Source organism: Neoarius graeffei, chromosome 6 (genome assembly GCF_027579695.1).
Source record: "Neoarius graeffei isolate fNeoGra1 chromosome 6, fNeoGra1.pri, whole genome shotgun sequence".
Taxonomy (NCBI): domain Eukaryota; kingdom Metazoa; phylum Chordata; class Actinopteri; order Siluriformes; family Ariidae; genus Neoarius; species Neoarius graeffei.
The window spans coordinates 61,105,346-61,120,165 of NC_083574.1; the positions used below are offsets into that span (position 1 = coordinate 61,105,346).

The window sequence follows — 14,820 nt, forward strand, 5'->3', positions numbered from 1 at the left end:
GCATATATATTTCAATTTGTTGTTCAGTCACTTCATAACATGAAATGCGTCTAGCGATTACCGTAAACCGTGTCTGAGTCTCTGACGTCTGAATGTCGTAAAATATACTTCCTTTGTTTATGTTGTGAAATTCTCAACGATTCATGATAACACGTGGCTGTCAGTTTGTGATACTGTTGATAGTATAGATTGACAAGTGGTCGTCATGCCGGGTCATGGTAGACCTAAGACAACTGGTAAATCACATAATAAGAACAGCAGTTCATATATTCATGGAAAACGCACAATCGATGGCATTATTAAGTCTACAGGCGGGGGAATGGGGAGGTTTATAAATAAGTTTTACGGTATGTATTTGTTGCTAGAAAATATCTTGCACACAAATTTCTCTGTAGAAAATGATTTAATTCTAAGAGTAATAACTTTAATTGTGTTGTTGAATGACTGTTATACTAATTATACTACTGGACCTATTATTAATATATGTAAAGACATACTACAAACTATTTTATGTGGTTATATTATATATTGATATCTTGTTTTATTTTAATTGATATATTGTTGAATTGACATATTCTAGCTTTTTTCGATATGTATCAATAGCTTAATTTAGACAGATACATATGTCATATTTTTGATATTTTGATTGTTCTAGATCATTATTGTTTCACTGTTTGAGATTTTAAAGTTCTCTGCTGCCCATACTCTTGTGCAAATAGATTGATATTACATATTGTTTCCCATTTTTCATGCATATAAAAAATTCATGAACTATTTTTGTCATTTTTTTGTTCAGAATGTTGGAGAAAACTTTTGACTTTTTAGATACAGCACTACTATACTTGCACATGATTATGTAATTTCTATTATTTTTATTGCTTGATATATTTATAATTGGTTAAAAAAATTACTAAAAATGATACGTCAAAAATTTTCAGCACGCTACGTGCGAAAATAGTAAAAAAAAAAAAAAATTTTGGCTCGCTACGCTCGCCATGGTGCCCAAATTAAAAACCTGTCTTTGCCCCTGCTGTTATCCAGAGCGATGTACAGTATACCCATAGCAACCCGGGGAGCAGTTAGGGGTTAGGTGTCTTGCCATTTCTGCTGGTTCAGGGAATTGAACTGGCAACCTTTTGGCCTCTAACCATTAGGCCATGGCTTCATATGTAAAGTTTTTGTTCTGTCACAGTTCCATTTCACACCCTGATTTTGCATGAATTATCATCTAAATCTAGATGAAGTAAGTATCTAAGTTTCTTGTCCTAAGCCATTAATACAGCACGAGAATTCCTACAGATATAGATGCTTGTCTCTGGGATTTTGAGTTTTCCCATGGGGTCTGCTGCATTGAGCCCCTAAAGACTTGTCCTAATGTGAGACAGCCTGAGAAAGAAATTTTGATTTCTGGAAAAAAAAAAAATTGGTCATAACTGGAAAGAATGTACTTTGACATCTTTGACAGTATACTTTGTGAATGATGCTGATAATCAAAATAACAAATTTTCCATTGTTCCCGTTATAATTCCTTAATATTTGGGAGTAATATTGTTTGTATAATAATGTTGGTGGCACATCTTTCAGTGGAACTGGAATGAAATCTTTAAATGCAATGTAATTTACTGAAGAGAAACATTTCAGTTCAGGAAAACCTGTAGTTTTAAGAGCTTTGTATGGCAGAAAATGTTTTCCCGGGTTGTAGCATATACACTGGATATTAAAAAGTGTACACACCCCGTTAAAATGACAGGTTTTTCTGATGTTAAAAAAAAAATGAGACCAAGATAAATAATTTCAAAACTTTTCCCACCTTTAATGTGACCTATAACCTGTACAATTCAATTGAAAAACAAACAAATCTGTTATGGGGAAAAAAACATGAAAAATAAAAAAACGTACGATAAGCTGGTTGCATAAGTGTGCACACCCTTAAACTAATTTTTTGTTAAAGCACCTTTTGATTTAATTACAGCATTCAGTCTTTTTGTGTCGGAGTCTATCAGCCTGCCACATCTAGACTTGGCAATATTTGCCCACTCTTCCTTGCAAAAGCGCTCCAAACTGTCAGATTGCGAGGGCATCTCTTGTGCACAGCCCTCTTCAGATCACCCCGGAGATTTCAATTGGATTTAGGTCTGGGCTCTGGCTGGGTCATTCCATAACTTTAATTTTCTTCTGGTGAAGCCATTCTTTTGTTGATTTCGATGTATGCTTGGGGTCATTGTCGTGCTGAAAGATGAAATTCCTCTTCATCTTCATCTTTCTAGCAGACACCTGCAGGTTTTGGGCCAAAATTGACTGGTATTGAGAACTGTTCATAATTCCCTCCACCTCAACTAAAGCCCCTGTTCCAGCTGAAGAAAAACAACCCCAAAACATGATGCTGCCACCACCATGCTTCACCGTGGGGATGGTCGTCTTTTGGTGATGTGCAGTGTTGTTTTTGCACCAAACATACCTTTTGGAATTGTGGCCAAAAAGTTCAACCTTGGTTTCATCAGACCATAACACATTTTCCCACATGCTTTTGGAAGAGTTGATGTATTTTTTTTTTTTTGGCAAACTTTAGCTGGGCCTGGATGTTTTTCTTTGACCCTACCTCATAGTCCAGACATATGGAGAATACGGAAGATTGTTGTCACATGTAGTACGCAACCAGTACTTGCCAGAAATTCCTGCAGCTCCTTCAGTGTTGCTGTAGGCCTCTCGGCAGCCTCCCTGACCAGTTTTCGTCTTGTCTTCATCAATTTTGAAGGGATGTCCAGTTCTCGGTAACGTCACTGTTGTCCCATATTTTCCCCACTTCTTGATGACTGTCTTCACTGTGCTCCATGGTATATCTAATGCCGTGGAAATTTTTTCGTACCCTTCTCCTGACTGATACCTTTCAACAATGAGATCCCTTTGATGCTTTGTAAGCTCTCTGTGAACCCTGGCTTTTGCTGGAGGATGCAGCTGAGTAAATGTCTGAACTTTTATTTGGGGTTAATCAGAGTCATTTTAATTGATGGCAGGCGTGAACCCAAAAAGACTGAATGCTGTAATTAAATCAAAAGGTGTTTCAACAAAGTATTAGTGTAAGGGTGTGCACACTTATGCAACCAGCTTATTGCATGGTTTTTGTTTTGTTTTTTAATGTTTTTCCCCCCTAACAGATTTGTTTGTTTTTCAATTGAACTGTATACCGGTAGGTTATAGGTCACATTAAAGGGGGGAAAGTTTTGAAATTATTTATCATGGTCTCATTTTTTTTTTTTTACATCAGAAAAACCTGTCATTCTAACGGGATGTGTACACTTTTTATATCCACTGTACAGCGCCCTCCATAATTATTGGCACCCCCTGTAAATATGGGGGGAGGGGGGGAATGGTTAGAAAAATATCCACCTTTTGGTAAAGTAGCTTCATCTCACTGGGGGGGAAAAAGAAAAATCCAACATTTAATTGAAATAAATTGATTCGGAGGAAAAAAAAAAATCCCTCATCAAGAAATAATTTACCCCCCAGCCCTTTTTATTAATCTTTACAGGAGGTGCCAATAATCATGAAGGGCACTGTACGGTATATGAAGTAAAGCCTTGTGTATTAATAGTTTATTCGTAATCCTACAGCAGAAATGCACCACTGGTTCACGTGAGACACAAACATGTCCCTAAAACCTGTGAGGAAGTGCAAGGCTATTATGAGGGAAGGTCACTGCATTGCAAAGACAAAGTAAAATCTGTTTAAATGATCCAACATTTTCTGATAAGTGTGACCACTTGCGGAGCACGGGTAATTTGTCTTATGACTAGCCATATATGGCAAAGATGGCTGCACGCTTTCAAATATGAGGACACGCCCCAGCTTTTCAGTGCTGCGCTGTGGCTGATTTCTCTTTCATTTTAATTCTCACTACTTTGTGGTGAAATGATTTGGGATATGATGCATTAAAGCTATCAAGAATATCTGCACCTGCTACATTATTAACCTTTGCTAAGGTTAAATGTGAATGGAGTTGGACATGTGTAGCTACAGTGTCTTATCCCTCCATTTGCTCTCCATGTTTTCAGCTGTTTCTTCACACACTGTATTTAGCTCTCTCTCTCTCTCTCTCTCTCTCTCTCTCTCTCTCTCCCATATCTAGTCAGTGCAGCTTCAAAAATGGACGAGACTGAAATAAATCTGTTAATTTATGCAAAGACTGTTTGCATGCTACGGTACAAAACGTTCAACTCCGAAATGCTGAAATATGCTCTGCTTGGGTGTAGAACCAAGCTTATTGTGCAATGTGGTCCACACTCTGAGAAATCAAATACATTCATAAGTTATTCATCCGTATGATATTGATAATGTTATGAAAAGCTATTATTGGAAAGAAAATTGGTTAGGACCTAATTGCTCAAATGTACACTCAGTTTGAGATCTCAAATAAATCTGTTAAACAGTGTCTTATTACAAGTACAGAACAAATGCCATCATTGATCTCTTAATATGCTGGTTGAAACTTGCGTTGGGTTAGGAGCCTAGTTACGGACTGATGCGATTGGGGAAATAACAGAAAACATCCTTAAGATTGTAAATGGTGCGTACTAGTTTCAAGCTGGTTCAGGTCGAACACTGAATGCTGATGTATTTCTAGATGCTGGAGGTACCATGTACTGTACAGTAGTTGTGGGTGAACATAAGACCATGCTGTGTCCCCTTCACAGGCTGTTTGATGTGGGAGGTCAAAGGTCAGAAAGGAAGAAGTGGATCCACTGCTTTGAGGATGTGACCGCCATCATCTTCTGTGTGGCTTTAAGTGGTTATGACCAGGTGCTGCATGAAGATGAGACCACGGTAAGAGATCTTCCTTGTACACACAGTCTCCAACCATGCTCCACGAGATACACAGCTACAAATACAAATTATGCTCTTCTTTAGCATCTTTCACAAGAAAGACGACATTGAAACATACATTATTCGATGACATCATTATAATTTTTTTTTTTTCCAACCAGACATCTCCACACTAACCAAGCGCACCTAATTATTTTGGGTTGCCTTTTACAATAAACTACAGATGACCTTGCAACCGCGTGATCAGAATGTGCTACGTCATGAGCGTCCGCCATGATGGTGGATATACAAAGCAACTAGGACGGCAGCCGCCAAAAGCGTGTCTGTAAACAATGCTGAATTTCCTCATTATTACCACGATTTGAACGATCGAGCAATGATTCGATACAAAAAGATAGATATGTGTGGTTTTGACCCATGTTATTTGAAAAAGTCAGACTTTTCTGAAGGTAAGACGCTTCTACTGACTATCCGAGCGGACTCTTGCACATGCACTGTTTAAGGCTTACCTGCACAGGATTAAGGCGCATCAGCACACCTACAGTGTATAGAGACTCAGAAAACGCACACTCGGTGCAAAGTATGATGCCACATCAGTGCGCATTACCGAACCTTAGTTTCCGTGTTTGATTTCCTGGTTTTCAGATTTTTGTGCCTGTTCCTAGATTCTGTTTTTCTCGCTGCCTGTGATGGTCTGTTCATGCCTCGCCTTACCTTTTGCTTGTTTCCCGTTTTTGAGATTGCCTGCCATCTTGGATTGTTTTCCTGTGTGTTTTCACAATTGTAAATAAACATCACTTCTGCACTTGCATCCATCTCCTGTCGCATTCTCTCTGGTTTGGCTGTCGAAGAATCAAGTCCGACCTTGGACGAAAAACAGCCCATTTTCTGAGTGGGTTCCCAGTCTGGATTGTTTCTGTTGTATAATTTTGCTGGCGCTCCTAGAAGCGAAATGGTAATACACGTGTTAAAATTATAACAGCGTCCGAGTGAACCACGACAAGAGCACGCTCATTTTATAGCAAGATTCTAACAACACGGAATAAAATTCTTCCATGATATTACCAAGAAAGCTTTTGAATCTCACCTGAGGTAAAATGATGACTGCAAACACGAGTTGTTTTGGTTTTAGCCTCTGTTCAATCAGCCCTGCCGATGTTGTTCAGCCGTGCTCGTCTCCTCTCCGTACTGAGCCTCAGAGTTTCCTCGCCCTCTTTCCGAATCATGGATGGAATTCGAAAAATTGGAACGTGCCACTGTCACGAGTACTGTTGTGACTACAACAATATACAGCACAAAGATATATGGCATAGCTAAAAGAATGCTTAAACAGTGTTTCCCCTAGAAAATGTTTGAAGGTGCGGTGGCAAGACCTGCGCTCAGACGTCCCACCCCAGTACGAGGACAAAAACAGCCAACAGCACAGAAGGCTATACATAGATTAATCCATCGGTCATGACTTTAGCCCACAACATGCCAGCACATAACTGCACAGAATAAAATGCTAAAACAGCCAACAGTACACAACAAAAGCACCTCGGTAGTAGGCTAACTCAACTTAAACAACTTGCTTGTATTAGTACCAATGCAGTATAGAAACATTGAAAACAGAGGAAGCAGTGCACTCGGTGGCGCTAATAGAAGTAACCAATGACTTACCCTTAAAACTTCCCAAAGGCCTGCCTGCGTCTGTCATTGGCCTGCACGAACTCCTTTGCGATGGCTGTCATGTCAGTTTGTTCCAGAATGTCACGGTGAATATGGCAGTTCATCAAGTCATTCAGTCTTTTGTGTCATTGTGGATCGGAGGTATGATTTCAGTCGACGAAGTGTGGAAAACAAACGCTCTGCTGATGCCGAGGGCACGAAGGCCAAAAGCCAGGGCACCGAGGCCATAAAATAAAACAATGATTTTAAGTTCATGTCTATAATGAATTTAATTTAAGGACTAATGACTCTTCTGAGGAAGATTGGAGTCCCGGTCAAAACTATCAAGCAGGTAAAGAAACATCTACAATATTATGTCTGAAGATAAGAAAATATTGAACACATCTAAACTTATCAATCCATCACTCACTTCAAAAATTGTAAAACTTAAACCTATATCCTCCCATAATTTTTGTTCAATTGACACCGACTGTGCAAGAGCATCTTCAGACTGTACTACTACGCAGATTTTTGATTAATCAAAATTGAGCCTGGAGTCCATCAAAATGTTTGACTGTAAATGGAACATATACTAGCATGCAGGCTACTGATTAACCCATAAGAGCCCAGACCGATTTCTCAATCAAGGAAAATTATTGAGGAAATAAAATGAACTAAATAGACGACAAAGAAAACATTTCTGACCTTTTATTTTTTAAAACAGCACTTTCATGTCTCAAGATCTGAAAGATTAAATTGCAAATTTGCAGAACACTGCAACGCTATTACACTGTTAACCCCAAAGTTCATTCTATGCAAACAGTTTGAGTAAATACCACTTTTAAAGATTAGTTTTATTGCATTACTTAAACAGTACGAGTGTATGAAGAGTATATGAGACAGTCATTGGGTGTACTCACTTTTGTCATTTAAACAAACTTAAACTATCATGTTTTACCTCAGGCCACAGTGCTACCCTGTTGTGATCGGCTCAAAACTCAAGACAAGTTGAGTTGACGGCTACAGAGGAAGTTGCGCCATTTTCTAATTTACACAGAGCAATTTAAGGTCTTTGCACTTTTGACAGCAAGCTAATTAGCATGTTAGCGGCTACAGTCGGTACTCAGCACGTTAAAAGTGGGTCAACGTTGTAACGACATAACGCTACTGTACAAGCAATGCTTATTTAACGGTAACAAACTTAAGCCCTATATGTTGAAATTCCTCTCTTATTCGTTCGTTAATTTATCACACAGTCTTACCTCAGTCAACTTCTTCCCTCCTTCTGTGAAAATTCAGCGTCTCAGACGCGGACACAAGTGGGCGGGAGATGCGTTTGATTAAGTCTTCTGATTGGCTGGTGATAGATTGGTGGGCGGGGGATGCATTTGATTAAGTCTCCTGATTGGCTGGTGATAGATTGGTGTCATTATAGCGCGTCGGAGCGGTTCATGCCAGGCTCGAGTCCGCTGAACGTCAAAAAATATTGGTTTAGCCTATTTTTTTAATAATTTTCAAAAAGTTACCTGGGCCACGGCCCCCCTTCAGGAATTCCTGAAGGTGCGGCGGCAAAAATCAAGGTGTGGCGGCCCACCGCAGCCAATTGTACATAGCGGAAACACTGTTAAAGCAGTGGAAAAACAAAGAGAGTTGTGCACGTGTGACTGCTTTGTATGGGATGTCGCTTGAGCCCGCATTTGTTTATCCACCAACATGGCCGACATCCGGGTTTCTATTTTGCTTTGACATTACTTGCAAGTCAAGGATTCATTCATGTTAATATACTATTGAAACAAAATGTATAGAAAAACATGACTCGGCCACAAGTACATTTATGTTACCTAATTGTAACACTTCCCTGATTACAGTGGATGCTGAAAATAGGCAGGCGGGATCTTTTGGGTTTTAATGAAAACCACATCTCAACAAAACAAACTCGCTTTTCAGCTGGCTTAAATAAACTCTCGTGTGCCACTGCACAGATGTGATTTCAGCCTGGGGAAGACCAAGGCCTCTTTGCTCTTCTCCCTCTTTTATCTGCTCCCTCTCACCTTCCCCGGCTTCGCTCTATTCACAAACCGGCCCTTGACCACGCCCCCGCTGCCGCAGTTCCATTACAGGCATTTAGCAGACGCTGTTATCCAGAGCGACGTACAACATGCCCAGAGCAGCCTGGGGAGCAGTTAGGGGTTAGGAGCTTTGCTCAAGGGCATTTCAGCCATTCCTGCTGGTCCAGGGAATTGAACTGGCAACCTTTTAGTTCCAAAGTTGCTTCTCTAACCATTAGGCCATGGCATCCATTTAGATAACTGATTGAAAATGTACAGTTGAGTGCAAAAGTGTGCATCCCCGTGGGTTTTGAATAGAAATTGGCAAATGTATCTATTAATAAAAAAAAAAAAAAGTCAACTCTGGGTGTATCCTGCAAATTGACAATCCAAACAGAAAAAAATCAACAGACAAAAAATTTATAAAGATATTTCATTGGAAACCCTTGGGTCACAATTTCTGACTTTAAAAAGGAAGAATATGGCAAATTCATCTGGCATACACGACAAGAAAGAGGTTTGTGGCCATTATAAATTCAAAAGGTGGGTATTCATATCGTATTCAAAAAGGGAGGTGCAGGGACATGTGAGAAGCCCATTTCCACCAGTTGAAGACAAAATGATCCCGTTTGCTAAGACTTCATAATCGTGAAGGTTATCTAAATTGTACCTTTATTCTAAATGTTTCTCAGAATAATGATGTACTCGGTTCCAGATTAGATATTACCGTACTTGTATATGGGTCCATCTCAGAAACTGGTCTCTCATTTGGGACATTATGGTCAAAAAATTTTTTTCTAATTTTGCTTTTTTTTTTTTTTTGCATTTACCTAACACTCAATGTTTCTTTTGTCATGTTTAATAAGAATAAAGAAAGTATCTTGCTTTATCTGGCCTCCACTGTGGAAATATTTCTTGATTGCAATTTAAATGCTTTTGCAAAATTGATTTACATATAAAATAACTACATCATGAAGAATTAAAGCCCCTCCTTCACAGATGAGTGAAAATATTGAATAAATTTCCTCTTTTTGATTGCTTGGGTTAAAAATGCCAAGTTGACTGAATTGATTATTCACTTAAATATGAATAATATGATACAGTTTGGGTATTTGATATGGCGAAGTAGGACACAATGGAAAAATCAAGAACACACCGGAAAGATGAAAATAACGGCGCTGGTAAAAGAACAGCGACTGTACCAGCTGAAGGTCGCGTGGGTCTCTGCTGCGGCGCGCGAGCAATGGGACATCACTACCGCACAAGACGGAGCGCGAGGCGGGGCAAAATGACTGGCCATAGATTCTATCAAAAGTTCGATCTAAATTGACCATGATGGCAAAATCTCATCTCATCTCATTATCTCTAGCCGCTTTATCCTTCTACAGGGTCGCAGGCAAGCTGGAGCCTATCCCAGCTGACTACGGGCGAAAGGCGGGGTACACCCTGGACAAGTCGCCAGGTCATCACAGGGCTGACACATAGACACAGACAACCATTCACACTCACATTCACACCTACGGTCAATTTAGAGTCGCCAGTTAACCTAACCTGCATGTCTTTGGACTGTGGGGGAAACCGGAGCACCCAGAGGAAACCCACGCGGACACGGGGAGAACATGCAAACTCCACACAGAAAGGCCCTCGCCGGCCACGGGGCTCGAACCCAGGACCTTCTTGCTGTGAGGCGACAGCGCTAACCACTACACCACCGTGCCGCCCCTGGTTGCAAAATATTGGCCAAAAATACGCAAACACTACGAAATATGAAAGTAAGATGAAAAAGAAACATTCTATTGCCTTATACTGCAAGACTAAAACAAAATAAAACTGTCAAAACTCACCTTTTCAGCGATAACGTCCGAACAGATCTCTCGCGTAACAGAAAGACCGCAAATGGAAGCACGATCAACTTCTAACTGTTGGAGTGGAAAATTCCATTCTACACATGCAAACTGTTAATGTGTGTCCTTCCCCGCACACAAATAACACGCTACGGTAAAAAATAGACCACAATTAGTGATATTCAATTAGTGATAACTGTAGACTTTTCAGTGGACTACAACCTTTTTAAGGGAATGCGATGTAGTCAACCATTTATCATGTCCCAGATCAAGCCGCCATTTTTCCACAAATTTGCAGAATTTTTGCCAAATTCTGAATAGAGTATTCACATCAAAGATTTAGTTTTATCTGTATTATTTCTTTCATCATTTTATTTCAAATTAAAACCAACATCACCATTCAAAACCGTATAGTTTATTGACTGTGAGTATATTTAGTGGCGTACCCCCACAGTACCCAGTTTCTGAGACAGACCCATATACACAAACCCAGTCATTACCACAGGAAGTAGGGGGTGCTGGAGTGCTACCCCTGTTGGTGCTGCAGCACCCACAAATTTATTTACCTAAAAGAAGCCGTTAATGACGGCAACAACGTGCGATAATACGTCTGCAGAGCCACAGTTTTGCACCAACAGCTTTATTTTTCGGTTTATACAAAAACAAAACACAAATTTGTGCTGAGTTTTATTTGTTCATTGCCAACCTAGAAAGGAAAAACGTATATCCAAAAGATATACAGCCACTGTGACAAAGTGTTTACCGTTGCCATGGTGTCCAACACCATGGACCGCGTACAAGCACTTCGCATATTCAAGCTGTGCTGGTGTATTTTATCAGTGTTGTGGGATAAGCGTCTATATCCACACTCGTAATGTTTCTTCCAGGCCCAATTCAGCCCAGTTAAGTCATCGTCCCCCATCCCAGGAGTTTCTGATATCCAAACTCACTAGCCCCTTTTTCACAGTATGTTCAAGGTGAGGCTGTTACACCTTTATTCTGCCTCATGTTCTGTGGAACAGAGGGGTCTATGTTTAGTCTCTGTGCTGGAATGATTGATAGTAACCGAGGCGGGATTGACGTCCGTGTAAAAGGGATAGCCGGCATTGCAGAACAGGGGTGTGACGTTTTTGACATTCTTCTTTCCAAGACCAGCACGAATTCAGACGTCTCCATCTACGGCGTCTAAGGTCGGTGCGCCTTTCTGCCTCAGATCGCGTCTTACTTCTCCTCACTTTCACCTTCAACATGTGTCTGATCACACAGCAACTTTGCTAGTGTTTGAAGAGTGGTATAAATGCGCACGGCTAACAAAAGCACCACAACACTCGGTTCATACGCCGGTATGTTCGGGGTATTCGTATTTCCAACGTGTAGTATGGTGTATCACGTCATCCCAGTGTTGTAGTCGAGTCACTAAACCTTGAGTCCAAGTCCAGTTTCGAATCCCCAGCGTTCAAGTCTGAGTCACAAAAGAAAATTTCAAGTCAAGTCCGAGAACAAGACTCCAACCGCACCGTTTGACGGTGACCGTCTCAGCACCATTAACATTAGTATGTTCCTGAACATGACGTATGAACAGGTGAATGTGCGTTCTCTTTATCAGAGAGTGCGAAGTATTCTGTCAGAGATGGTTGGGAGACGGATGTAAGTGCAGAAGGTGTGTTTATTAATACAAGTGAAGAGGGTAAACAATCCAGAACGGCAAGCAAAATCGTAAAACGGTGAAACAGGCAACAGGTCGAGCGAGGCACAAACAGGCTATCGGAGACTCAGCAGAATCAAAGATGAGAAACAGGAAATCAGGGCTCAGGAACCCAAACAAGGAAATAAGGCTCGGTAATGTGTCAGCAACGCAGATCAATACTTCGCAAAGTAAGTGTGTTTTCACAGTTTTTATATAGGTGCGCTGATTGTGTCTTAATCCTGGGCAGGTGCGAGTCGTTTATGGCGTGCACGAGAGTCCGCTTGGCGCACACGCTGTCCAGAGCGCACCCGAAAGTCTATCTGATGCACGCATCAAGGCGCACAGGTGTGACACTCTTGCACGAAATTAGTACAAAAATCAGTGTAGATATAAATATCTTATGCCAAATTATTATGGCATGTTATAAAAATAAAGAAAAATCTGAGTCCGAATGCAGTCAGTGCTCAAGTCCAAGTCAAGTCACGAGTCCTTAAAATTAGGGCACGAGTCGGACTCAAGTACTACAAGCCTGTCTCATCGTAAACACTGAAGCTCCATCGTGTTACAGCCTCTGGCTGCTGAACACCAGTTCACTGTGTAAAAACGCACGCTGGTGCAGATTTATACCAATTTTACGTGGTTCAGTATAAACAACCAAAGCCGAAATACTGAGGGACTTGAGTCTTTACGGCAATATTGCAGAATATCTGTGTAAAAAAAGCGGCTGCTGTGACCACTGGCAACATTTAGTGCACATAAAAATCTCCTTTAAATAATGCTTTCTCTCCAGATTTTGCATGCAACATAATTCACACTTATTCTTTGTATATCCCAAGGAAAATGCCCATTAACTTCTCTCACTGCCCATGTCAACTAGCACTTATTTTCTGTCTTAGAAAATCGGTGCCTGAATGTCTTGTTGCTATAAATTAAATGTATTATTTCTTTTGTTCTGAGAGCATGCAGACATTTGCACTTGACTGTGCATCTCTCCACGCTGTTAGATTAGTTGATTTGTGAGTTCTTCTACAGATGTAACGGTTACAAAGAGTTTCACGCCTATTGGTCCAATCAGAACAAAACTAAAACTTTGTTTGCTGTTTGTTTTGGTTTCACATTGCATGTCATTATACGAACTAACAAGCAAAACGGAATTAGCACAGCGGTGTGTAGGAGAGGATGGAGCTGCAGAGCTACAGTGATAAGTAAAGGATTAAATAGTCATATCAATAACTAGCTTAAACGCTATTGTGCAACGCATCCAGTTTTGTTCTTTTGTCAGGATATCCAAAACGTACCGTGTTGCACTTCAGCACTGTTCTGTGGCCTGGTTTGTCTCCCATAAATCAAAATGCACAGCAGTGTTGAGTTCACTTCCTGCAGCTGGGTCAAATCAGAGTCGATTCATGTGCTCATTGCAGTCGTACCACGCTAGAGTTTGTTAGGACGTGATCTCAAAAGTGTTATTTTCGTCACGCACTAGGGTTCTGTTTAAATGGATTAAACGCTCCCTGTGTCCGAAATCACTCCCTACTCACTATATAGTGGACTATATACAGTGCCTTGCAAAAGTATTCATCCCCCTTGGTGTTTGTTCTGTTTTGTCGCATTACAAGCTGGAATTAAAATAGATTTTTGGAGGGTTAGCACCATTTGATTTACACAACATGCCTGCAACTTGAAAGGAACAGTCCACCGTACTTCCATAATGAAATATGCTCTTATCTGAATTGAGACGAGCTGCTCCGTACCTCTCCGAGCTTTGCGCGACCTCCCAGTCAGTCAGACGCAGTCAGATGCGCTGTCACTCCTGTTAGCAATGTAGCTAGGCTCAGTATGGCCAATGGTATTTTTTGGGGCTGTAGTTAGATGCGACCAAACTCTTCCGCGTTTTTCCTGTTTACATAGGTTTATATGACCAGTGATATGAAACAAAGTTCAGTTACACAAATTGAAACGTAGTGATTTTCTATGCTATGGAAAGTGCGCACTATAATGACAGGCGTACTAACACCTTCTGCGCGCTTCGGCAGCGCATTGATATCTGAGCTCCGTATCAATGCGCTGCCAAAGCGCGCAGAAGGTGTTAGTACGCCTGTCATTATAGTGCGGACTTTCCATAGCATAGAAAATCGCCACGTTTCAATTTGTGTAACTGAACTTGTTTCATATCACTGGTCATATAAACCTATGTAAACAGGAAAAATGCGGAAGAGTTTGGTCGCATCTAACTACAGCCCCAAAAAATACCATTGGCCATACTGAGCCTAGCTACATTGCTAACAGGAGTGACAGCGCGTCTGACTGCGTCTGACTGACTGGGAGGTCGCGCAAAGCTCGGAGAGGTACGGAGCAGCTCGTCTCAATTCAGATAAGAGCATATTTCATTATGGAAGTACGGTGGACTGTTCCTTTAAAGGTGCACATTGTTTTTGTTTTGTTTTTTATTGTGACACAAACAATAATTAAGATGAAAAAACAGAAATCTGGAGTGTGCATAGGTATTCACCCCCTTTCCTGTGAAACCCCTAAATAAGAGCTGCTCCAACCAATTCACTTCATAAATCACATAATTAGTCGATTAAGATCCACTTGTGTGGCTCTAAATTGACTGTAGGTGTGAATGTGAGTGTGAATGATTGTTTGTCTCTGTGTCAGCCCTGCGATAACCTGGCGAATTGTCCAGGATGTACCCCACCTCTCGCCCATAGTCAGCTGGGATAGGCTCCAGCTTGCCCCCCCCCTTGTGCAATCAGTGTCACATGATCTGTCA

At 40.8% G+C, this 14,820-nt stretch overlaps 1 protein-coding gene across 2 annotated transcripts in view; it reads left to right on the top strand.

The window, feature by feature from the left end:
* Positions 1 to 14,820, top strand: part of gnao1a (guanine nucleotide binding protein (G protein), alpha activating activity polypeptide O, a) — a 189,594-nt gene that overhangs the window by 160,941 nt on the left and 13,833 nt on the right. For both annotated transcript variants that reach the window (XM_060923965.1, XM_060923964.1), the window contains exon 6: positions 4,692 to 4,821. In XM_060923965.1, coding sequence (XP_060779948.1) covers positions 4,692 to 4,821 — 130 coding nt within the window. The remainder of the gene's footprint in view (positions 1 to 4,691; positions 4,822 to 14,820) is intronic.